General features: G+C 40.9%; 1 protein-coding gene across 1 annotated transcript in view; it reads left to right on the forward strand.

Annotated features, from left to right (window-relative positions):
• LOC145402854 (potassium channel subfamily T member 2-like) overlaps positions 1–24,400 on the forward strand; it is an 812,106-nt gene that overhangs the window by 754,726 nt on the left and 32,980 nt on the right. The window contains exons 31-32 of the mRNA XM_080274763.1: positions 9,330–9,429; positions 11,199–11,304. Of these exons, the coding sequence (XP_080130889.1) occupies positions 9,330–9,429; positions 11,199–11,304 (206 nt within the window). The remainder of the gene's footprint in view (positions 1–9,329; positions 9,430–11,198; positions 11,305–24,400) is intronic.

A 24,400-nucleotide genomic window follows, 5' to 3' on the forward strand; every position in this document is an offset into this window, starting at 1 on the left:
CCCATTTCTTAATGGCACGTTCTAAGTACTCCATTTCTTACTGTTTCCTGCATTATAGACACGCTTTATAAGATCATCAGCAACAGAGACCTCACTTGTAATTAAAGCAGCAATTGCCAAAACACTGAGGTTTGAGTCTGTTGAATTTTCTTGCAGAATTGAGCTTGTTTCTTTGATTTATCATTTTGCCACTCATAACAAAGAGTCTCATTAATCCAGCTGCTAGGTTCCGTACTTTCCTTTATTCCAGATGATGATGAGAATGTGTAAAATATTACAGATTTAAGAAGATAATCCGCAATGATATATACAGAGTGGAAGACTGTTTATAAAGCAAAGTTGTATCAGATGTGAGAACATGTAAGCAGTAAAGATGGCGCCTAGAATATTCCCTTTTATTTTTCTCACATCACTGAAATGCTTTCCTTTTATTGATACAGTGTATGGTGTCATACCACGGCAAAGCAAATGCACACTTGTAGTAAAATGCATGTACATGTACAATAGTCGAAAAAAAACTCAGAAAGTCAGGATGTCATTGGCATCTTATGGTGCTGTTCTTGTCACATTGCCCTACCTACTTTCTAACTGCTTCAACATCCACTTCAGGGAGGGTGTGCTGTCTAATACACTGTACCCTCAATCAACAGCTAGTACATCTGGCATTGGAGAGTGAACATTTTTTTCGGCGACAATGTATAAGCCAACATAATCCACCAAGATGTTTGAATCCATTGACTGATAGAAAGTGTGGCGTAAATTTGGCATTTAAAAGCTTTATGTCCAGAATTTGGTCCAGTGACTTAGGGTGTTCTTGCAACATTTTTCCTGATCTAGACGACTGGGCAGCTTGTGCCAGAGTATGTTTAGTTTCCACCTTGGTGTGACACGATCCTAAGATCTGTTTTTACAGAAATGAATAAAGACAAGGGATGATTAGGCACTGTCTTTTCAACCTTTTTCCCAGGAGGAGAACGATTATAGCTTACAGTAAGTTTCCTCTTACATCTAATATTTGTTTTTCACAGGTGGAACAGAAAACTTAGGAAGATTCTGTACAGTATTTTCCTTGTCCCTTAGACAGAAAAATATCATTACAGTTGCCAGCTGATCCTAAGTTTGTGAATCTTGGATTAGATTCACCAATGAACTTAAAGTTAATACTCCTCCAAAAGTATAAATTGTTTTTGCAGTTAGGATTAGGAAAGTAGAGTACTGATTATTCTCTCTATATGTTTTGTTCTTGTCAATATATATGAGTTATGAGAGGAAAATAATCATATCTATTTTTTTTTTTTCAGAAGGACAATGAAAGTAAAATGCTGACTGTCCTTTCCATGTCCTTTTGTTCCTGCAAAAAGAAACTGAGTTGTGATAGGAAAATTATTTCTTTTTTTTTTCCCCCTTAGAAAAGGGAAGAAAAGAAGAAATCTGATTCTTACTACAGTATATCTTGTTCTAAATGCAAAACCAATGTTAGTTATGAGAGGGAACTGACTGTACGTTTGTTTGTGAATCCCGACCCTTGTTCACCTCAGCCATTCCACACGATGTAAATTGCAGACCCATGCAAATGCCACAACTTGTGTTCTAGGGGAAAAGTATGACTCAGAAAACACTGCTTGCCTTGATGAATCTAGTGCTGCCCATTGGCATTAGTAGAAGCATTGCTACGACCATGACTATTGTAGCTCATATTCTAGGAGGTCTGGGACGTACAAAAAACTGACTAAGTTAATGACCCTAAAGAAGTCAGTAGACAAACCTACTGTAAGTTTTCATCTTCACGTTCAGACCGGAGAGTTTTTGTTAAATAAAACTGCTTGACAATAGCTGTGATGAAATTATTAGATAAAAATGCATTTAATTAAAAAATACTGAGATAAGATGTAACCCATTCAGGTTCAGGGTTTTTCTTATAGCTGAGAGAGCTTTGAAACTGGAGGGGTTACGGATAGCCTCATCAACCCTTTCAGTACAAGAGGTTATTTCTTTTTATATTCAGTATAATTATCTAGAGACAGAAAGAATAAACTGAGTAGTGCAAAGGAGTTGACCAAATATGATGTTCGTTGTTATGATACTTCATGGAAGAAAATAATGGATATGTTTTGTGACACAGATCTAGATGAATAGTAGGTGAACTTATGTCCTTGACTGTCTATTTACTGTCCCAGCTGAGGTGAGACATGAGTAACTAAAACAGTAAATCTAACTTTATATTTGGTTACACCTTTAGGCAAATCATGGGTGGCTGCACTGTAAGAGAATGTGGTGAAGGTGCAGGGTCTGTGATATGCGTGTGTGGTGTGTTCGGTACATCAGCCAGGTGGAGGGCAGGGCAGTGTGTGGCCGCACCAGTGGTACCACTATAGCAGCACTTGGCCGGGGGCAACACTTTACAGTCTACCATATTGCAGGATCAGCACTCAATACAAACCTCCGATTGTCCACATATTGTACTTTTTTAAATCCATAAATTGAACTTTATTAGCTAATACCAGATGATTAATGCATTATTGAATTGCTGTACTCGACTATCCAGATATTTGAATTTAATAGCCTCTAAGGATCTACAACCTTAAAAGCTACATATCCACATTATGCCTAAATTACACTCCCTTGTTTCCTAGTCACCCCAGTTGAAAAGAACATCACATCAGCGTTGGTTAGCTGCAGCAACCAGGCACTTGAACTACCCATGGAGTGAACCATCTTACTCATCATTGCATCCTAATAAATGAGACCCATGCACGATCTGTGCATCAGTTGTCTCTGACTGCATTCTACCAAGGGAACAAATCCACCTTCTCAGCCTCTCCTGCCATCCTTTGTTTTGGCAGTCTTTATTGTTAGGCTATGTTAATCTGCCTCCATACCAAATGCTAACTGACATGGGCAGGTGAGGACGGGAGCTTTGCATAACACTATCCCATACAAGTAGCCCCACTGGACACAAACAGGTGCAAGTGGGAATTTATATGGGTCACAGTGATACAGAACTCTCAACTGTGCCAGCAAGTTTTTGGTGTGGACTAGGCCTTTTGGGTGATCCCATTGCCCTACAGACCGATCACTTTCTTTCCATGGATTGTATGGTTATCTTGTGGTCTCCCTAATATGAGATTTTAGGAAGTTTCAAATGTGTTGTAAGGTAGTTGCTCCTGGTTCTTTCCTTTTTTTTTCTTCCAAGGTTCATTTCTCCCTTTTGTTTCCCATTTCTCTCCTTTCCTCTGCTCAGCTTACTTAGTTGGGGTTGGTTAGGGATTCCTGTTCTGAGTTCGGCATTCCTTTTTTAGCTCTAGTCTCTTTTGTCATTGTTTGGTTTTCATTATGTAGGCCCACATGGCACTCTTGCTGCTTCTAGGCACACTTTAGCAATGTTTGCTTTATTTTTTTCCCTCTTTTAGAGGTGTGTTCTGCCTTTCATAATTAGTTTTCTCTTCACAGACTTCCCCTTTTCTTTCATCTGCTCCTCCTTCTCACCCTCCTTCTACAACTCAGGTAAGTGGTATGAAAATGGCAGATTTGAAGGAAGATACAGTAGTTTCTTGTTCATACTCTGATCTGCCTAGGTTGGCTGTACAGCTGATTGCAATTGATGATATATCTGTACACACAGACACTCTGAATCCTCTTGGACCCATGTCAGCAGGGGATGCATTACCACTGTTAAGTAAACTTGCAGTTGATGACAAGGAGAACCCCACTGATGTCCTGGACCTGGCTTGCAGGAACCAGACATCATCTGTTATGCTGACGGATACTATGTACTGTCAGACACTGACTCTGACACATCAGACTTGAACTTGGACTTCGACATGGATAACATCCCAGATAGCATCCCAGACACTAAATCCTGAGAAGTTATTGAATTGGAGAGTTTCAGAATAAAAGCCTCCATATATTGGCTTGAAGGATTTAGTGCCTTTTTACAGCTCTTCCGCCCCTCTGGTCACCCTTCCTCCTTCACGTTCTATTTCTAAAGTCAATTAGAGATAAAACAATGAAATCGGAGACAAATGATGCATGTTTTATGAATGAGAGACTTGTTTTTGAGGATACTCTGATGAGTAGAGAGCTTAGTTCCAAGGGAATATTATGTGCCTTGCTGATGCTGTTAACCAGTTACTGAGCTGGAATGGCAATGCTTGACATCCAGTGGGACAGAGGTCATTTCTTGCTTTTGCATGATTTCTTTTCAGCTAGAGTAGTTCCAAGGCACGGTTGCCTAATGCAGACATATTAGAAGGCAAGGTTGTTTAATGTAGGCATGGTGTGGGTTTATATCTTTACAAGCACGAAAAATTTTGACCCAATAAATGGAGGGTTTATTCTAGAACATATCCGTTGTTCCTGTACTTAGTATCAAAATACCTGAATACAGTATTCAAGTGCCTGATCATTAAATTCCTAATTTTTCAAGTACTCAGTTACAGTAATCAGAAAAATGCATTGTTTTCCATGTTTCCATTCTGTTGCTATTTAATTGAAAATGTGCATTCTGTAAAGGATATATCTGAAATCAGAATGGCAGAACTTAATTAACCTAAAAGATCTCAAAGGGTGTTAATCTGAATAAATCACGAAGAAAAATACTGAATAGCCCCATAAGTACTTAGGAAGTGCTAAATAAATTCGGAGCCACTCTAAAACAGTGCTAAGAGATTTCAAACTGTTGAGAAGGTGCTGTGTGGATAATCAATTCTGGTGTAAATCAGGGACAAAAAATATTCTAGTATTTCACCTCTTCTGCATCTCACTTTCCTCTGTCAGATAATGTTCGAAAGAAAGATTCTTTGTGTCTAATTACAAAAGATTCCCTCTGATTTCTTACGTCAAGAAGGAAAGTGATGGACATGTTCTAAAACTGAAGACTTTGCCCTTAGATAATTGTTTTCAGCATGATATGATTAATCATGGAAGAAAGTGACGGACATGCCCCAAGTAGACGAAGTGAAATAGTAGGTGAAATTTTTTTCCCAAGTGTATAAATGAGCTTATGTCCTGCTCAGTGTACCGTACTGTATATGACGCACTCGTTGCCCCCCGGATTTTCATATATATATATATATATATATATATATATATATATATATATATATATATATATATATATATATATATATATATATATATATATATATATATATATATTGTTACCCAGCTGTGAGGGCTGTTGGTGACATCTGCTCTAAGATAGTTTAAATTCGTAATTTTGTGCCCCCCTTCCTAACCCAGTACTTCGCGTGGACACACACTTTGGCTAAGAAATATATTTTCTTAGCTTTTCTAGCTACCTCAGCATATTTTTCTTCAGCTTAGGAGAGACATCTTGTAGGGAATGGGTTAATGGAAGTTATATCTAACCTGTTCACTTCAAACATCTCTCCCATGTTGAATAAAACCGTCTGGGAGTAGCAGTAATAACTTTTAAAAAGTTTTAGTTGACTCAGGCTGCCACTAGACATCAGTATTCAGCTGGGAAAATTTCTAGCAGTCAGAGGGTTCAAAACTGTCCCAAATAACCTTTGGGAGGGCTTTAATTTTTCCACTTCTGATTAAATACTGTAGTGGGAATTTAGCCCGAGTAAAATATCCAAGTGTGTCCATTGAAGTGAAAGGTCTTTACAACCCATTCTGATAAACCTCATCATCCCTCCCATTTCAAACTTTCCCCTCCCACATTTCAGCTGCCATAAACTAGCTTACCCCCTCCCTCTGCTCCTTGTCTCGGTACTCTTCCCTTTCCCCCCAGTTACCATGACAACCACTTCCATGGGGTGGGATAAGATATAAATTAATCTTCCCATGTTCACAGACTCACCTCACATTCACACGTGAATAATAATCACCACTGATGCACTCATCGCTAATATCAGGTGCCTAGCCTCACCTATTATCAGCAACAAAGTTCTGTCACCTCTCCTGTTTTTCTTTCAGTGAACTTTGAAATTCAGGGTTTTACTTTAAGTGATTTAGATGTGGGGAGTCAGAGATATGAACATTGACTGAAGGGTTGCAAGACGCAGACCGAAGAAGTCCTGGGACGAGGTCATAGAATTTGACATCAGGGATAAGGGACTGAATGCAGAGACTGCTAGAGATTGAGCAGCATGTAGAGCTGCCATTATGTGACCAAACGCGGTTCATGCAAGCATAGTGGAGCCTTTTATTATAAATGAAATGAAGGAACGAACTTGTTAATTATGTAACACCTCTTCCTTACTGATCTGTTCTTTGCATTACACCAGTATCCTCATGTCTCTTATTGTTGTAGACTATGTCAGTATGGAAATGATGTAAATAATTAGCAAGAGTGATAACGTGTAATATGCAAATGCTAAGGATATGGTGCTGCAAAGCATCCTGTGCCACCTTGAATATGGCCCCTATTTAGTCTCTTGAATCTGAAGCAGATAACATAGATAACACTGACCCGTGGCTAGATGCGTTATTGGTCGCTGCTGCGGCATCACCAGACAGTTTCAAAATTCATAGAGAGATACGCAAGAAAATCAACAGAACTTTTAGTGTTGGTAGCCTACACCTCTCCGATAAATCATACATCTTCATTTCTGGTCTGTTCATACTAGCACTTCACACTACTATCCTGTACTGTACAACGTGGTGGATCCTCCTGTATTAAGGTGGCAGTTTCAGTCTTGATATTTCCAACAGAAAGTACAGTACTGGCGGAATAAACAGAACATACATTATATTGCAATGTGAATAAGCTTTGCTCTTCATCCCCTAATCTATGTGAACATGTGAAATTGAGTTATGATGATGATGGGTATTATGGCATAAAATTTTGTGACCCCTCACGTCCATAACGAACTTTGATAGTACTGTCGATGAAACGCATAGTTATGCTTAACATGCCAAAGATAGGAGAATACTGGAGCTGGTCACTTCAAGCAAGTCTGTGGTATAATGACCTCCCCGAAGTGTTTGTATCTGGTAACAGAGGACTTACTGTGGATTTGACAAATTCCTGATTTACACTGAGGATTTCCTTTCCTCTTTATAACTCACTCATGGTCATCCCGCCCTCCTCCTCCTCCACCCTCACTTTTTGACTAGAGTTCAGTTTGTCCATCCTGGCATATAACATACCCAGTGGATAATTTTGTAGACCAAAGTGGCGACTGCATTATCTCTCAGCCCGCAACAGGAACAAATAAGTTGCAGATCTGTTTTTGGTGCCAGACGGATCTAGTATTGTCCTCTTTAACTCTCTTTCCCACAACCACCCACACAGTTTTACTAAGATAAACTCTCATGTACCCCAGTATAGCCTAGAGGTAAGACCACTTGGTGCATGTTTCATTGTTGTTATGCTCGTATAGCCATATGTGCCATCCTTGTCTGAATCTATGTTTACTCCATATTCCTATTTTTTTCATAAGTTTAGTACTGAACAGGCCCTCCTTTCTCAAACAGCTGTTTTCATTGTGAACAAAAATATTACTCCAACTGAAATGGTTAAGTAAAGCTTATGATGAAGGGATTATAAGTAAGAACATTATTTTCTTTTGCAATACTGGCAGTCATTTCTCATCATGTGCCAGGATTGTATTTCAAAATGTAATAACTTTTTCCATATCACTAATACTTTCACTCAAGAACTAGCAATTTAGCATTATTGGCGGCACTGGAACTTGAACAGGCAATTTTTCTGCAATTTGCTTTGAGCATAACACTCTCAAGAATTTGTGACCCACTTTCAGTTAAATAAAATCTATAGTGTGGATAAGAGTGATGCCTGAGATTGTTAATAGGAAATCAGAAAGTAAGAGAAGACGGTATATAAAGTGTACTTACTTTGGAGTAAATAACGAGCAGCTTACAGTAAAATCTTATGTGCATTCACTGGAAACTGCACAAAGCCACTTGAAATGAGGAGAACCTGTTTATTGATGTTGAGGCACGATGTCTTGGTACGGCACTCCCTTCAGCTTGCCATACAGTAGTCTCCCTCTGCCTGCTGTGTCAGTCCCATTACTACCATGATATATTTCACTCTTCCTGCCACCAAACAATTTTAACAAGCCGGGGGAAGGGTTCTTAAGGGGAGGGGGTTGTAATGTTGCCTGTCAACTCTTATCGAGTTCTGCGGACATACTGTGTTAGTTTATTCAGGCCATCGCAAAACAGTTTTGTTCAACTGAGGAAAAATTCTATTAGTGAAAAGTTTCAAAATTATCTCGATTAACCCTTGGACAGTTGGAAATTCCCTCAGCCAGATAAAATTAAGCGATTAAAGCCTGAGTAAAATACAGTACCCAAGTGTGACCGAGGACAAGAAAAGGTTAACTATGGTAAGTCTCCCATATGTTACAGAAAATAGTTTGGTGGTAGCAAGAATGATAGAAAGGTGTCATGGTACAGAAAGGTTAAAAAATAATGTACTTAATTTACCATTGATTTTATGTTAATTATAAACATTCACTTGTTGAGATATTTGTAAAGTTCATTGATGACATACAGGATACTACTTTTTTTTTTTTTTTTGAAGGGGGGATACGTTAGTAGGGTAGATTTTGCTATCAAATGAAAATCACATTAAATAAAGAGTTAACTGTGTAAAAGGCACAATAGATTGAGAGTTAACTATGGAACGTGTAAAATACACTAAGCAGCATTAATTAATGTTTGTGAAAACAATTTTGTTGGTAATCTGTAAGATTGTCAGTTAATTGGAGGACATTAGTTAATTATGTAATATGTTACATTGATTTCCTCATGTGAAATGTATAACAGATGTACCGGTAGAGCTAGTATTTAAATGAAGATTAATGATGTCAGACAGGTTTGATAGATTTCACTGTTTGAAAAATACTGTATATTAAAGAGTTAACAGTTACAAAAAGGAGTAAATCACATCCAGTTAGGTGAGAGAAGACTGCAGCCTAAGGTTAAGGCTGATATTCACACTGGTTTATGAATATTAATAGCACCTCTTCCTTAGCAGTTTATTCTGAAAACCGCTACGTACTGTTCCCTAGTACTGTATATGAGTGAAGGGGGTGTGGGTTAGAAAAAGAGCAGCCTGCTAGTGGAGGATAGAGTAACGTGAAAGTTATTTGTTTGTGTGACCCCCCTTTCCAGAATTAAGGTGTCTTGCCACAGGTAGACAGATAGATTGATTGACACCAGTAGATGCTTTATTTCTTATTGACAAAGGTTACGAATATAGCAAAGAAGATAGTAATGTAACAGGTAAAAATATGATATGGAAGAGGTGCTAGGGAGCCTTGTTAATTGATGTAAATATAATCCTTTATTTGTCTGTGTGTAAGTAAACTTCTGGATGGTACTTGCAGTTCTCGCTCAACATCTCTGATGACCCTAAAGAAGGCCACAGCAACCTGATAGAGAGAGCCGAGATTACCCAGCTGGTCCGGTCACGCATGCAGAGCTTATGTGAGTTCAGCAAATGATTTTATGGTTTCCTGTGATCAGCTACGATATTTTTCTATCTACTTTTGTATTTTCACCCATTTAATGTAGAAGACAGCACGGGTAGACTTTACCTTGGACTTCTTTCTTTAGATTTTTGTCCCAAATATGATCAGGAAGTTGTGATTTAGATTTTGCTGATAGGAATGATGATATTTTCATGTAGGTGATAGAAAAGAAATGAATAAAAGAAGCGAAAAGTACAGTGATGCAGGGAGGGAAAACTGCTGGTGCATTGAAGACCTTGATAGGAGCAGTTGTCTGGATGTGGTGACTGGGAGAGGCTTGTATGAAAGAGTTTTACTGCCTGCAGTAACATATGGGTGTAAGACTTTAGGGTGGCATGAAAATGAGAAATCAAAATTAAGAGGAGTGATAATGGGATTGCTGAATGTGTGTGGAGTGCAGAGAGTGGAATGATAAGGCATAATGTGAGCTGTGAAAGATGTGGAGTAAGGAAGTCGGTGGACACAAAAGAAAATGTGCTTAGGTGGTATGATCATGTATTCGATAAGAATGGATTTTAAATAGAGTGGTGAATAGTGTTCATCTGAGTGAACAGACGGTGTGATAGGCCAAGAAGATGACAAGAAATGGGTGTACCCGTGAAAGCAAATTATGAAGAGCGATGAAAGTAGGGAACTGACAGCACACCGATCAGATTGAAGAAGTTTGTAGAGTCAATGGACTGACTCCAGCTGAGTGTTGATATTAAGAGTGTAACTGTGGATGTTTATGCATATGAGGTGAAGTCAGGATTCCATGATCTTGAATGGTGAGCGAATGAGTGCATGTTCCTTCCAGTTGGGCAGACTTAGGTTAGTTTCTCCTTGTCAGTTTTTTTTTTTTTCTTTTTTCCTACCTTACTTCACACAGTCCTTAGGTGGGAAACGAGGTGTGGATGGTGAAAACGATGATTATGAAGGAAATATTTTTTATATACATATTTTAGAAACCAATACAAGAATACACAGCAGTACAACACAATGCAGTTACTGTTCAGTGCAACAGACTGTTAATATAATATCACAACGTTATGCAGTTCAATGCAAATCAACACATCCCAACATAATGCAGTTACCCGTCTCTCTGCTGAACCTGCTGTTAGCTGACTATCCTTTTTTGCGCCACATTTTATCCATCATACCTTCCCTTTCTTTACCTTCTCTTCCCTTCCCCTGCCTTACCTTATTTTACCTTGCAATGCATTACTTTACCTAGTTGGTCTCTGTCTTGTGCCCTACCTTACCTAGTCTCTTCACCATTTCCTCTACTTAGCCTACCTCAGTACATTCCAGCAACACAAAACTCATTCTTTTCATATTTTCCAAGACTGAATTGACCTGATCAACCCACCCAACTCAACCATATCTCTAACATAAACTAGCCTGTCCTACCACAGCACTGCTTTGGAAATCAAAGAATAGTATAACATATTACCTAATTTAATGTAGCCACCCTCATCGCATAGTGTAACATAACAAAATATACCATAACAATGTAATTACTGTAATTTAATCAAACCACTGTTGCAGCCTAACGTAATAACCTAATATAGCATAACATAATCTAATTTAAATTAACCACCTTCACAGCACAGCATAACATATGACATAACATAACCTAATTTAATCTAACCACCATTTGAACATAGCACAATACAGCATAACGTAATATAAAATACAATAACCTAATCTAAATTCAATCTCATCATCCTCTCAACCCTCAAACAGCCTTGCCGCCTGACGATTATGATGACGTGTCTGAGAAGCGTAACTCTCTCTCCTTCGTCATCATCAATCCATCCTGTGACCTTAAGCTGGAGGAGGGAGATATTGTGTGAGTAACTCTATGTTCATATATTAATGCAATCATACATTTCCTTACATAAAATGATTTAACATAACATCTCATCAGCCGTTTGTGTAACCACTGCAGGACCGGCCTATCCCGACCAAAGTGGGACGATACAGCCAATGTATCTCTACCAAGTGGCTTAGGCTGTCTAGTAGTGATTGTATGCAGGGTGAAAAGTGCTTGTAATGTAACTGTAGTGCTGGAGTGGCTTTGGATGTGTGCGTAGTCTGTGAACCAAGTGTAATTGGCCCACGCAAGCCGATTGGGTGCAAGCATACTTTACTGTATAGTATGCGACACTGGTTCAACCACAGCACCCCTTGTGTTCGCCAATGCAGTATGTGGCCTGAAGAATGCTCCCAAAGTTTATTACCTTGGCGGGGCGCGAACCCTCGTTCTTCAGTGTACGAAAACGCACACTTGACCACTGTACAACAGAGGCTTCTTAACATAACATAACCCAGTCTATCTTATCATAACCTGTGAACGCTGTTGGAAGTCCAGAAGTCCAGAGTAAAGGCAATGGAAATCAATTATATAAGAAAAGAATGTGAAGTTACATGGAAAGACAGACAGATGACGAAGTTGAGGAGAATGTCGTGTTGATGCGGATATGACTGAACGCGTTAAAAGAATTACTGTTAAATGGTGTGGCCATATGGAGAGGGTGGAGAATTTGAGATTGACCAGAAGCGTGTATGTGAGTGAGCCGGAGGGGGATTGGAGAGGTAGACCAAAGATACTCGGGAGATAGAGTTGATAAATGCAGCACATAAGAGAGGGGGATGTAAGTTAGGAGGGCAGCCAAACGGTGAAGGATAGGGCGACCTGGAGGCATTTTGTTTGTGGTCACCCCGCACAGGAGTAGGGCAGCTAGCAATAGACACATATACAAATGGATCTTAATGTACCATTATTCTTCCTAATCAGACCTGATCTACCCTACCGTAACACCCCTATTTATTGTGACGAATCGCGTTAGGGTTATGATTTATTAATTAGTTATATACTGTATGTACAGTATAGTGAGAGAGAGAGAGAGAGAGAGAGAGAGAGAGAGAGAGAGAGAGACAGACAGACAGACAAACAGACAGACAGACAGAGATTCCATCTTAAATTATTCCAGTGCTGTTCCTCCATCACTTCCACCCTCTGACTGCCTCATGGCTGGCATTAAAATGTCTGCAGTTGATGTATTTTCTGCCATCGCTAACTTCAATACTAACTGGGTATATAGGCCTGACGGGGTACCCCATGTTGTCCTCATGAACTGTACTTCTGTGCTTACACCCTGCTTAGGTAAACACTTTGGCTTTTGTCAACTTGTACCGTTCCTTCTTGCTGGAAGTTTGCTGTCATTCAGCCTGTTCTAATGAAGGGTGACCATTCCCAGCCCTCTAATTATCGCCCAATTACTTTAACATCCTATAGTTCAAGAGTTCTTAATCTGTTCTTAACAAGAGAAAAAATGTTAAGCACCTTTCCTATCACAACCTTCTTTCCGATCGCCAGTATGGGTTCCGTCAGGGACGCTCCACTGGCGATCTTCTCATCTACCATTCAATCTCCTGGTCATTCTCCTTTCGGGACTTTGGCGAAAACTTTGTTATTGCACATGGCATCTCAAAGGCTTGCGATTGAGTTTGGCATTAAATCTTTATTTTCCAAACTGCCCTCATATGGTTCCTATTATTCTGTCTGTGCCTTTATCTCAAGCTTCCTTTCCGGTCGTTCTATAGCTGCCACTGTAGAGGGCCATTGTTCTTCTCCTAGAGCTATCAATAATGGTGTTCCTCAGGGCTCTCTCCCAACACCAGCTTTTCCCTTCTATTCATCAGTGACCTTCTGAGCTGTATATCTAACAATATCCATTCATGTGCTGATGACTCCACCCTTCACCTCTCCATTCGCTTCTCTCAGCGTCCACATCTAATGTCTGACTAGCCTCGTATCTCTGATTTAGGTAAAAGTAATCTTGAGGTTTTTTAATGTATTGGATAATGAGTTCTTATATCTTTCAACCTGTTAATATCTTCTGCAGAATCTTCTAATTTTTAACTATCCAACTCAATCCTGCATCATAATTTACACAAACTTTAGGTTTCATTCTCTCGGAATTTACCCCTTGTAAATTCTGCTTCCAAGAGCAAAGTCAACTCCGTGACCTCTTTATCCCCGCACAGTTGTTGACTTTATATACGGGTTTTATTCTCCCCTGTGTAGAGTTCAACTCCCACGTGTGGGGAGCTCAACAAGGCGGAGACAAAGGCTTTTCATCTCATTATCTCTTCTACCCCTACTGGCTCACTTCGACCTCTGTCTCTTCACCGCATTGTTGCATCTTTATCTCTTTTTTATTGCTACTTCAATGGTCACTGCTCCACTGAACTGTCTGCTTACATCCCTCCCCTACTACGGCGGACACATAGCACCCGTCTAGCCAGGGCCGTGTGCAGGATTCTTGAAAGGGGGGGGGGGGACAAAAAAAAAACTTTTTTTCAAAACATATTTTATTCACATTATTTCATGCCTTCATTCATTCATTCATCATCTAATCCTGTGTTGCCCCATGAGGAGCGTTGAAGTCTGGGGCTAGGCAAGCTGGTCCTGACATTTAAGATTACGGTGACCAGCCACACTAATCTCTGAATGGCATTACGTGAGCAATAAACCCCAACCAAGCCTTCGAATTTGTAGAACTTTTTAACTTTTTTATTTTTCCATCTTTTAACATTCTCAACAGGATTTACTTAATTTAGAGTTGCGTTTTAGTATCATTTTCATTCGAATTTTTCATTCTTTCCCAATGGGAGGGGGGTTAAACCCATACTCCCCCCCCCCCCACAGACGTGTGCATCGCCTTGCGTGTAGCGACAAGCTTTCATCCCTTTTCTGTGCAGCGCTCTAATGCAAGAATTGACCGTTACTCCCAGTCCTTGATGTATTCAACAGGTCAGCTCATGAACTGTCTTCCTCTGTGTGTATTTCTTACTGCCTATGACCCCCAGTGTTTTAAATGCAGTGTGTCCAGGCATTTCGAAATTAACAAATCTTGAATTTAGCCGTCTGTTATCTTACTTTTGCTCTTCCTTTGAAGGGACAAACTTGCGGGCTTCTAGCCTTTGGTTCCTCATTGCTTGTATAAAAAAATAAATACCAGGACCGTTTATATATATATATATATATATATATATATATATATATATATATATATATATATACACACACACACACACACACACACACACACAAGATCTGTCCAAAAAGAAACCAGGCATTTTAAACAGTGCATCAACACTCTCTCTCTCTCTCTCTCTCTCTCTCTCTCTCTCTCTCTCTATATATATATATATATATAATCAGCCGTTTGAGTGTCCACTGCAGGACCGGCCTATCCCGACCGAAGTCGGGACGACACAGCCAATGTATCTCCACCAGGTGGCTTAGGCTGCCTGGTAGAGATTGTATGTAGGGTGAGAAGTGCTTGTAAGTGTAATTGTAGTGTTGGAGTGGCTTTGGATGTGTGTGTAGTCTGTGAACCAAGTGTAATCGGCCAGCGCAAGCCGACTGGGTGCAAACATACTTTATAGTATGCGACACTGGTTCAATCACAGCACCCCTTATGTCCGCCAATGCAGTACGTGGCCAGAAGAACGCTCCCAAAGTTTATTACCCTGGCGGGGCACGAACCCTCCTTCTTCAGTGTACGAAAACGCATACTTTACCACTGTACCACAGAGGCTTCTATATATACATATACTGTATACTGTATATATAGCCTATATATGGAGCCTCTGTGGTACAGTGGTTGAGTGTGCATTTCATACACGGGTGAGCCAGGGTTCGCACCCCGCCAGGGTAATAATCTTTGGGAGTGTTCACCCAGCCACTTACTGCTTTGGCGGACAAAAGGGGTGCTGTGGTTGAACCAGTGTCGCATACTATAGAGTATGCTTGCACCCAGTCGGCCTGGGCGGGCCGATTACACTTGGTTCACAGACTACACACACATCCAAAGCCACTACAATTACACTTACAAGCACTTCTCACCCTACATACAATCTCTACCAGGCAGCCTAAGCCACCTGGTAGAGATACACTGGCTGTATCGTCCCGACTTCGGTCGGGATAGGCCGGTCCTGCAGTGGATACTCAAACTGCTGCTGCTGATGATGATATATATATATACTGTCTATCTATACCGGTAAATATATATATATATATATATATATATATATATATATATATATATATATATACACACACACACACACACACACACACACACACACACACACGCACGCGCGCGCGCGCGCGAGTTTACAAAAAGGGAGAAGGTTGATTACATATGAGTCTGGGGGAAATGACAACCAGATAGACTATTTCCTGGTCAGGATGGCTGATAAAAGGTTAGTGAGGGATGTTAAAGTTATAGCGAGCGAAGAGTGTGTGCTGGAACACAATGTTTTGATATGTTACATGGTGCTTAAGGAGCGAGTGATGGAAAAGAGGACCTGTGCACCTAGGGGGAAAATATGAAGTTGAAGAACAAGCAGTAACGGATTACTGATTCAGAGTGTGGATGGACAAGGCCCCCCCTCCCAAGACACAGAGTAACTTGGTGGTCAGATGAGGGTGTAGAAGCTGCAGTTAAAGAAAAAAGAAATGTTTTCCGGGAATGCAAAATGGGTGGTAACAAAGATGAGCACTTGGCTACCAAGCGTAGGGCTAGGAAAGAGTTTACAGGGCAAAATCTGAGTCTGAGAGACCTTTGCTGGATAACGAAAATAGTGTGGATAGGAAAAATATGATATATATGTTGGTAAATCTGATGAAGAGGGAAAACAGAGATATCACAGGTTAGCAGTGTGTGAAGAATGATGGAGGAAAGATAATGGTGAACAGTGAGGATATTAAAGACGCCTGGATAGAGCATTATAACCGGCTGTTGAATGATCCAGTGTTTGGCTCTTGGCCTTTGATTGACGCAGCTACTGAGAGCAGGGCAATATGCAGGATGCATGTTGGGAAGGCAGCAGATGTGTCTGGGTTGACTGATGAAATGCTGAAGGCCTCAGGAGATATAGGAGTGGAGTTAGTTACTGACTTGATAAATACAATAATAAAAGAGTGTGTTGTCCCAGATGATTGGTTGAAGAGTGTGACTGTAAATGTGTACAAGGGGAAGGGTGATGTCCTGGAAAGAGGGAATTATAAAGGCATTAAGCTTTTGGATCAGATAATGAGGGTAATGGAGAGGGTCCTAGAAGGTATGATTAGGGAAAGAGTGAATATTTAGGAGCTGCAGTTTGGCTTTTAACAGGCAAAGGGAACACCGAAGCCATATTCATTGTTTAACAGCTTCAGAAAAAAATATATAGGAAAGAAAAGGAATGTGTACTTTCTTTTTGTTGACTTGGTGAGGACTTTTGACAGAGTCGCTAGGGAGGTGGTGAAGTGGGCAATGAGGAAGCTTGGGATCGAGGAGTGGCTAGTTAGGGTGGTTATGGCTATTTATGTGGGTAACCGCACCCAGGTAAGAGTGAATGGAGATTTGAGTGGTGAGTTTTTTGTGGATATTGGTGTGCATAAGGAGTCAGTCTTGAGAGCGACTTGAAGCCCTGTCACGTGACTTTAGAAATGTACTCCCCTGGGAGACGTTGTATGCCGATGATTTGCTGTTGATTGCAGAAAATAAGAGGGAGGTGGACGAAAGATTTAGGAAGTGGAGAGATGGTATGGGACACCAGGGCTTGAAAGTAAATGCAGGTAAAACCAAGGTGGCAGTATCTAGGGCTACTCTCAAAGAAAAGGGAGAGTGGCCTTGTGCATTTGCCACAAATACGTGGGAAGTAATTCCATCTTGTGCCGTGTTTGTGATAATTGGGTGCACAAGAGATGTAATGATATTACAGGTAGACTCTGAGGTGATGCTGATTTCATGTGTGCAGTGTGGTGGGGAGAGCATGTGGAGTTTGTTAGCCGTAAAAGGATTGATCTTGCTGGTGAGTCTCTTGAGTGTGTGGAAGTTTTCATATTTGGAAGACATGTTATGTTCTAGATGTTGGGCTGGAGATAGTTCTGTTGCTAGAAAGAGAAGTGGTTGGAAGAAGTTCAGGGAGCTGTTGTCTCTCCAGACTATGAGAGGGGTCTCCCTCCGTGCTAAGGGATCGTTGTATGCTGCATGTGTTAGGAGTGGAATGCTGTATAGTAGTGAGACCTGGGCAGTAAAGGAAGAGGATATTCGTAGGCTCAAAAGTACAGAAATGACAATGATTAGGTGGAGGCGCAGTGCGTCCTTGAGTGCGAGGCCTGGGGGCATAGGAATAAGATGGAAGACCTGAGAGGTAAGCATGGATTGGAGTGTATTTGTGTTGTGATAAGGACAGGTAGATTGAGATGGTGTGTGCATGTTGAGAGGAATGGGGATAATAACTGTGTACAGAAAGTGAGAAGTGTTTACATTAGGGGTAGGGTTGCGAGTGGTAGACTGGGAGAAAGTCATTGAGAGTAACCTTAGGGATAAGAGACTGAATAGGGAAGCTGCCAAAGATCGGGCAGCATGGAGAGCCGCCATACGGTGACTAAGGCCGACGCATGCAAGCAAGTTGAAGCCTTTAAAAACGAAACGAAAAACGAGACGATAAGAACTTGAATTAGTTTCCTAACTTTTATAATGAAATCTGAGTCGTTACAAGAAGAACCATCGTACCTCGAGAGTTTACTATTATAGCCAGCTCAGTCCAAATAATGGCCATGATCTCTTCATGAGATGATCTATTACTATGACCCATGTTTACCTTGTGATTGGTGGCTGTAATTTTTTTGGTTCTGTGTAGCCAAACTGTATTTGCGCAGAGAAACCAAGCAGCCCTAGACAGTTGGTATTAGAAAATTGCTGGTGCGACGATTTACTGAATCGGCGGTCATTTACCGGTACCTAATCCGTACATTTACATGGAAAATGTAATCTTTATCATATAGGTTCAGATACACCTAATTATTTAAAATCCGGAAAAATTCTAATTGTCCCTATTTAATCATGCAAAATTTGGCAATCTACTGCCTATATATATATATATATATATATATATATATATATATATATATATATATATATATATATATATATATATATATATATATATATATATAGTGATAGTGTGATTAAGAATATAAATAGTATTAAAATAGCATTAACAATAACAAAAATTAGTCTGGGTATCCGTGTGTTGTTTTGAATCGTAGCTCCCTCGCCTTCTACCCTCGCCCCCAACCTCTGTATTGTTGTGTTCGTTAGTTTCGCCTTCTTTCATAGCATGCGGCTTTTTGTAGGGACGCTGTTCTTCCTCTGGCGCTCCAGGTAGCACTCTATGAGCCTTTCAGTCAGCTTCCGGTCAGTATTGCTAACTGGCAGGTTCGGTTCATCAGGATTCCCAAGCCCGATCTTTATCTTCTCTCAGTCCTTCCAAATCGTTCTGATGGTGCTCTCATTCACGCCATGCTTTTTCGCCACTTCTACCTGCCTCTTTCCCTGCTCTAACTCCTTTTCTATCTCATACTGCTGGGCATACGTGAAGATGCGTCACTTTCTGCGATGCTGGGGCTGATCACGTAGCATGACAAGGAGTCAGTGTATGAGGGAGCACAGACAGTTTGTTGTCCTTTTGAGGACGGTATAAGTCGGAAGTGTGAAAGACTCACTGTGGGCACTACAGCCGTTACCCAGGACCAAATGACCTATACCATGAACAATCTGAATTATGTTAGTAACATCGTTGACAGTTCAGTTAAGAGTAAATTGCATAGGTTCATTCTTAGAGAAGTGCCATTGATCATTATCTCTAACAAATAAGGGGTACAACTCTGCATTTTTTTTTTTACAAAGCTTAAACGCAATGTCCTTAAGAAGTGTAGCACTGGCACAGGTGCTAATGCTTGATCACAGGAACTTGCGGCTCGCAAACAAATAATTTTTGGTAAGTATGACATTGAATGAAATCGTTCAACAACATATAAAGTAAACGATATTCACTTTATGCAATAAATCTGGCAGAAAGGACTGTGTGTACAGTCACTTGTCTCAGGGACTCTTTAAGGCAATGATGAGATTCCAAAGACATCAGAAACATCTGCTGAGCCACAAGAACCGGAATTAGCAAGTAGAATCACGCTGAGGAGAGGGTCTTGTGAGATACTACTCTTTTGAGTTCAAGGTACAAGGTAAGGTATTCAGGACACACAGGAAAAAGGATGTCCTGGCCTCGTCAATATTACGGTATTAAAATTTCCAGCAATAATGTATTTGGCACAATATCTACACTCGGGTGAGCCTTCATCATGCTCTGAAGACCTAACTTAATCCCCAAATGATTGGCAACGATATCTTCTTACAAAGCACACTAAAGATTAAGAAAAGCTTGAAAAATACGAACTTTGCCTTCCAAATGCAAGGCTCTGACAGAGAGAAGTCTAATTACTGAATGCAAACTTTTAGTTACCGCTTGCAATTTGATAAATGAAGCTTGATTATGAGACATCCCGAAAGGTAACACTTAAAATTGGAGAGTGAACATTCAACACTTGATGCTCTTTTTAAACATCTCTTTAATCTGTCCCAACCTGGTATGAATTTTGTCAACCTGATTCAAAGTTGCAATATCAAATAAAACTTTAGCAGTACCACCAACAAGATCAAACGCATCTCCGGGTCTACGACCGGTCAGTGGTTCATCTGACATCAAATACTCTACAAAATTTGTTAAATCCTCAAATCTAATATCAAACTCTTGTTGGAATGAAGCTAAGGTTTCCTTCAGTTATGATACAAGGAAGGACGAATTGTCCATGTGATCTACAGTATATTCCGTGTAACACAATCAACAAGATCGTTTGCATTAACAAGGGGTTCGTATAACTCAACTTGTATGAACATAATAAGGGACCACATAATGATTTCCTTTTGAGATAAGGTTGGAGACTGGAGAAAAGATGAGGCCTGTGGAGCAGGTTGCTCGATATGTGGGTCGGCGTGTCTAGTATTTCCTGACACTACCTGCGAACAGCAAAATCTGAAAAAATAAAAATAAATAACTACTAAGCAGAGGAAAGACTTAGGAAATGGTGAGATGGGATGGGGCACAAGGGCTTACTAGTTAATGCAGATAAAACAAAAGTGATGGTACCTTGGGCTGGTGGTGGTACTGTCAAAGAAGAGGGAGAGTGGCCATGTGCAATTTGCCTCAAGGGCGTGGGAAGTAATTCCATCTTATGCAGTGTCTGTGATAAGTGGGTGCATAAGAAATGTAGTGGTATTAGAGATAATCTGCTAGATAACGCTGATTTCATGTGTGCGATATGTTGACTAGAGCAGGTGGAGATTGTCAGGCGTAAAAGGATTGATCTTGCTGGGGAGTCTCTTGAGTGTGTGGAAGAGTTTAGTTATCTGGGAGACATGTTATATGCTGGAGATGGGGCTGGACCTAGTTCTGTGGTTAGAGTGAGGAATGCTTGGAAGAAGTCAGGGAACTGTTGCCTCTTCTGACATTGAGAGGGCTCCCCCTCCATGCTAAGGGATCTTTGTGTGTGGCATATGTTAGGAATGTCATGCTGTATGGCAGTGAGTCCTGCGTAGTAATGGAGGAGGATATTCTCAGGCTCAAATGTACATAAATGAAAATGATTAGGTGGCTGTGCAGTGGATCTCTGAGTGCGAGGCCTGGAGGGTCTAGGTTTATGATGAAAGAATTGAGAGGTAGGATGGGTTGGAGTGTACTGATGTTGTGATGAGGAGAGGTAGATTGAGATGGTTTGGGCATGTTGAGAGGATGGGGGATGATAACTGGGTGCAGAAAGTGAAAATTTTAACGTTAGGAGGAGGGGTGCGAGAGGTAGACCGAAAAAGACCTGGGATGAGGTCACTGACTGTGACCTCAGGGATAAGGGATTGAAAAAAAAAGCTACCAGAGATCAAGCAGCATGGAAAGACATCATTAGGTGACCATGGCCGATGCATGCAAGCATGTTGGAGCCTTTAAAAATGAAACAAAACTATGCCTCACTCTTCATTCCTTGCTACTACTGTACGTTTAGTCTTCCCATCATTATTCTCTAAAGATCTGTCCATAACCAGAGGTAAGTCTTCTACTGTCGCAAGTGATCTCAAGCTATCTCTGGGAGCTGGGACTGCATCCTCAGCGTCATTACCAGAGGATGAATGACAATGTGTCGGGGTGTCTGTCTCGACCAGGGATTCCCTGGCTCCATTCACCTTACTCTCGCTCTCGTTTCCACCCTGCCGGTTCAAATAATTTACTCCAACTTCACTTTCATTTACCATGTTGTCTCTCTTGTGTATCTTGCATCTCCTGCGTATCTTGCATCTCTTTTTCACCCGTAGAACTTCGATTATCACATGAGCTGTCCCCAGGCGAACGTCCTGCACCGCGACTATATACCGGCATGGCAGAGAAGTCATTTGAAGAATTCTCACCGTCATTATCATCATCATTATCATCGGCTTTATGCACTGGTTATGCGCGACGAACATTTTTGTTAACTTTAGTGATGAAAGAAGTTTCAGGGACTACCTGCACATGATCAGTGTGTAGGGTGGAGAGAGTTCCAGCTTTCAATCGATGCATACTAATTCTTACGTCATTGATGCACATCGTGACACTGTTAGGACCTGCATCAGGTAGCTGTAGTTTCCTAGCATCTCCTCGCTTTGGAATCGTTTGCACATATACTCTCTTTCCTAGATGGAAAGGCTTGAGAGCAGCCTTCTTCTGTAATTACCTGTCCCCGCCGCGGATGGGCTCGGGGACCTTCTGATCACCTGATTAAATTTTGGGCCAAATTGGGCCAAGGCCAGGAAGTAGGTCCCCAAGATATAAAATGTATTTTTTTTTTTTTGGCCATAACTCCTATCAAATTCGTCATATCGACATGAAACCAAAACCTAAAGGTGCATCTTTCAAATCTGCATCCTATAACATGCCCCACTCCATCAGGGGGGTCACCTCCCAGTTAACGGTAGGGGGTTCCCCCCCAGTTAGCGGCAAGGGGCTCAGTGTTAGGTGGGTCGGGCCTAAAATTTCAAATGGGCATAGAATCGTAAATTTTCACCCGATTTACTTAAAATTTTATATGTGACATCTTTGACTAGGTATCCTGCTGTGTTTATACGTCAGCACTAAAAGGACTGCCAGAGACGGGTTTGCTGTAGCCGGCACTGATTCTCGTTTTCATTCTCTGTAGTAGTCTGTTCCAAGTACAACTGGCATTTCTGAAAAACTTTGGCTACCATAGCTGCTAGCATGCACTTGGCGTCGTCCATATTGGAATGCAGCTGCAATTCATTTATTTTCTGATGTGGCATCAGTGAGTCTCTCAGATACAAAATATGAAGAGTAACCCTTTCCACTAACCAATTTACAGAAAGGTGGTGATCCATTGACGAGATGTGTCCCATTTAGAATATGTCCGCTTCTCCACGTAGTGTGGCGTTCGCGAATTCTGCTTTTTAGTCAGTTACAAGTTGCTGTGGAGTTCTGTGAATGCATACAACCCTCTCAGTGAATACATGAGCTACAGCAACAAGAAATCGGGTCAGTGTATCCATTACCATGGGGACATACTTGTGTCCTACCTCAGACATATTCAACCGTCCTATAATATCCACAAGGACCCCTCACCGTGCTGCCGGCACATCCGGGTACCTCATAAGTGGGACCAGGGCGTCCCCCAACCTCTTAGAGGTAATGCACTGTTTGCAGTACTAGCAGTGATATTATCATTGACCATAGTTAGCCAATATGCAAATCTCTTAGAGCATGCAATAGTGACCTTGGTCCCACCATGTCCTGACAGTGGCAAGTGATGGGCTAAATGTAATACTGCTGCCACACACTGTTCAGGTACAGTAAGTTTTTATCCTCATAAGTCCTTGCCTCTTGTAGGTAAAGTAATTCATCCTAGGAGAGACAAAACTGTTCAATCTGGGACAGCCAGTCTGGGGGCCTGAGAGACTTCTCCGCTAAGATATCGCTTTAACAATCCCCAAATTGGATGTGCCTCTTGCTGACTCTGCAGTTCATCAAGGTTCCAGCTGACAGTGTCAGAGTTGGTCACGATTCTTGTAACAGCCGAAATAACCACTGCATCATCTTACTGCGGCTTACTACAAAGACGTGACAAGGCATCAGCTACTTTATTTTGATGTCCGGGTAGATAAGACTCATTTGTATCATATTCTAAAACTTTGATTTGCTATCAAGGAATCCTTTCGGATGGTTCCCTAATATGAAACAACCATGTCGGGGGTTGGTGATCCGTCTGGACAATCACTTTGTATCCTAGGATTAGAGGTTGACTGATTCATAACCCATACACTATACTCAAAGCTTCTTGCTCAGTAGTGACATAATTCATTTCAGCCTTGTTCAAAGCTCTACTAAAATATATTAGTGGCCTGAGAAATCCATCATCATCCTTTTGCTGCAGTTCGCCACCTATTGCTGTACCACTTCCATCTGTTGTCAAGCAGAACGGTTTATCAAAGGTAGGGAACTTAAGAGCTAAATTATCTGTTAACTAGCCCTTCAGAACTCTGAAGGCCTGCCCTGACTCTTCATTCCACTTTATTTTCTGTTTATAGTTCTTTCCCTTTTTTTTTTTTTTTTTTTCCCACGAGTCATTCTTGTGAGAGGCAAAGCAGTGTTAGAGAAGCCATCTATGAACCTACAGTGATAATCAATTAATCCTAGAAAAGGTTGGTGCTCCTTTAGTGTCTATGGGACTGTGATTTCCATCATCGCTTGGACCTTAGCTGGCTAGGATCACAATTCTCTAGCAGAAATTCTATGTCTTATGTAAGATATTTCAGCCTTGAAAAAACTGCATTTCTGCAGCTTAAGCATAAGCTGTGCTCCTTCCAATCAAGGCAAAATTTCATCCAAATTTCACGCATGTGAATCAAAATCCTTACCATAGACAGTTAAGTCATCCAAGTATGTATGACTGATACTTTCCGTCAAGCCAAGCAGGACCTCATTTATAATGCGCTGAAACTCGGCAG

Source organism: Coenobita brevimanus, chromosome 59 (genome assembly GCF_032717465.1).
Source record: "Coenobita brevimanus isolate Jiangsu-jjx chromosome 59, ASM3271746v2, whole genome shotgun sequence".
NCBI lineage: Eukaryota > Metazoa > Arthropoda > Malacostraca > Decapoda > Coenobitidae > Coenobita > Coenobita brevimanus.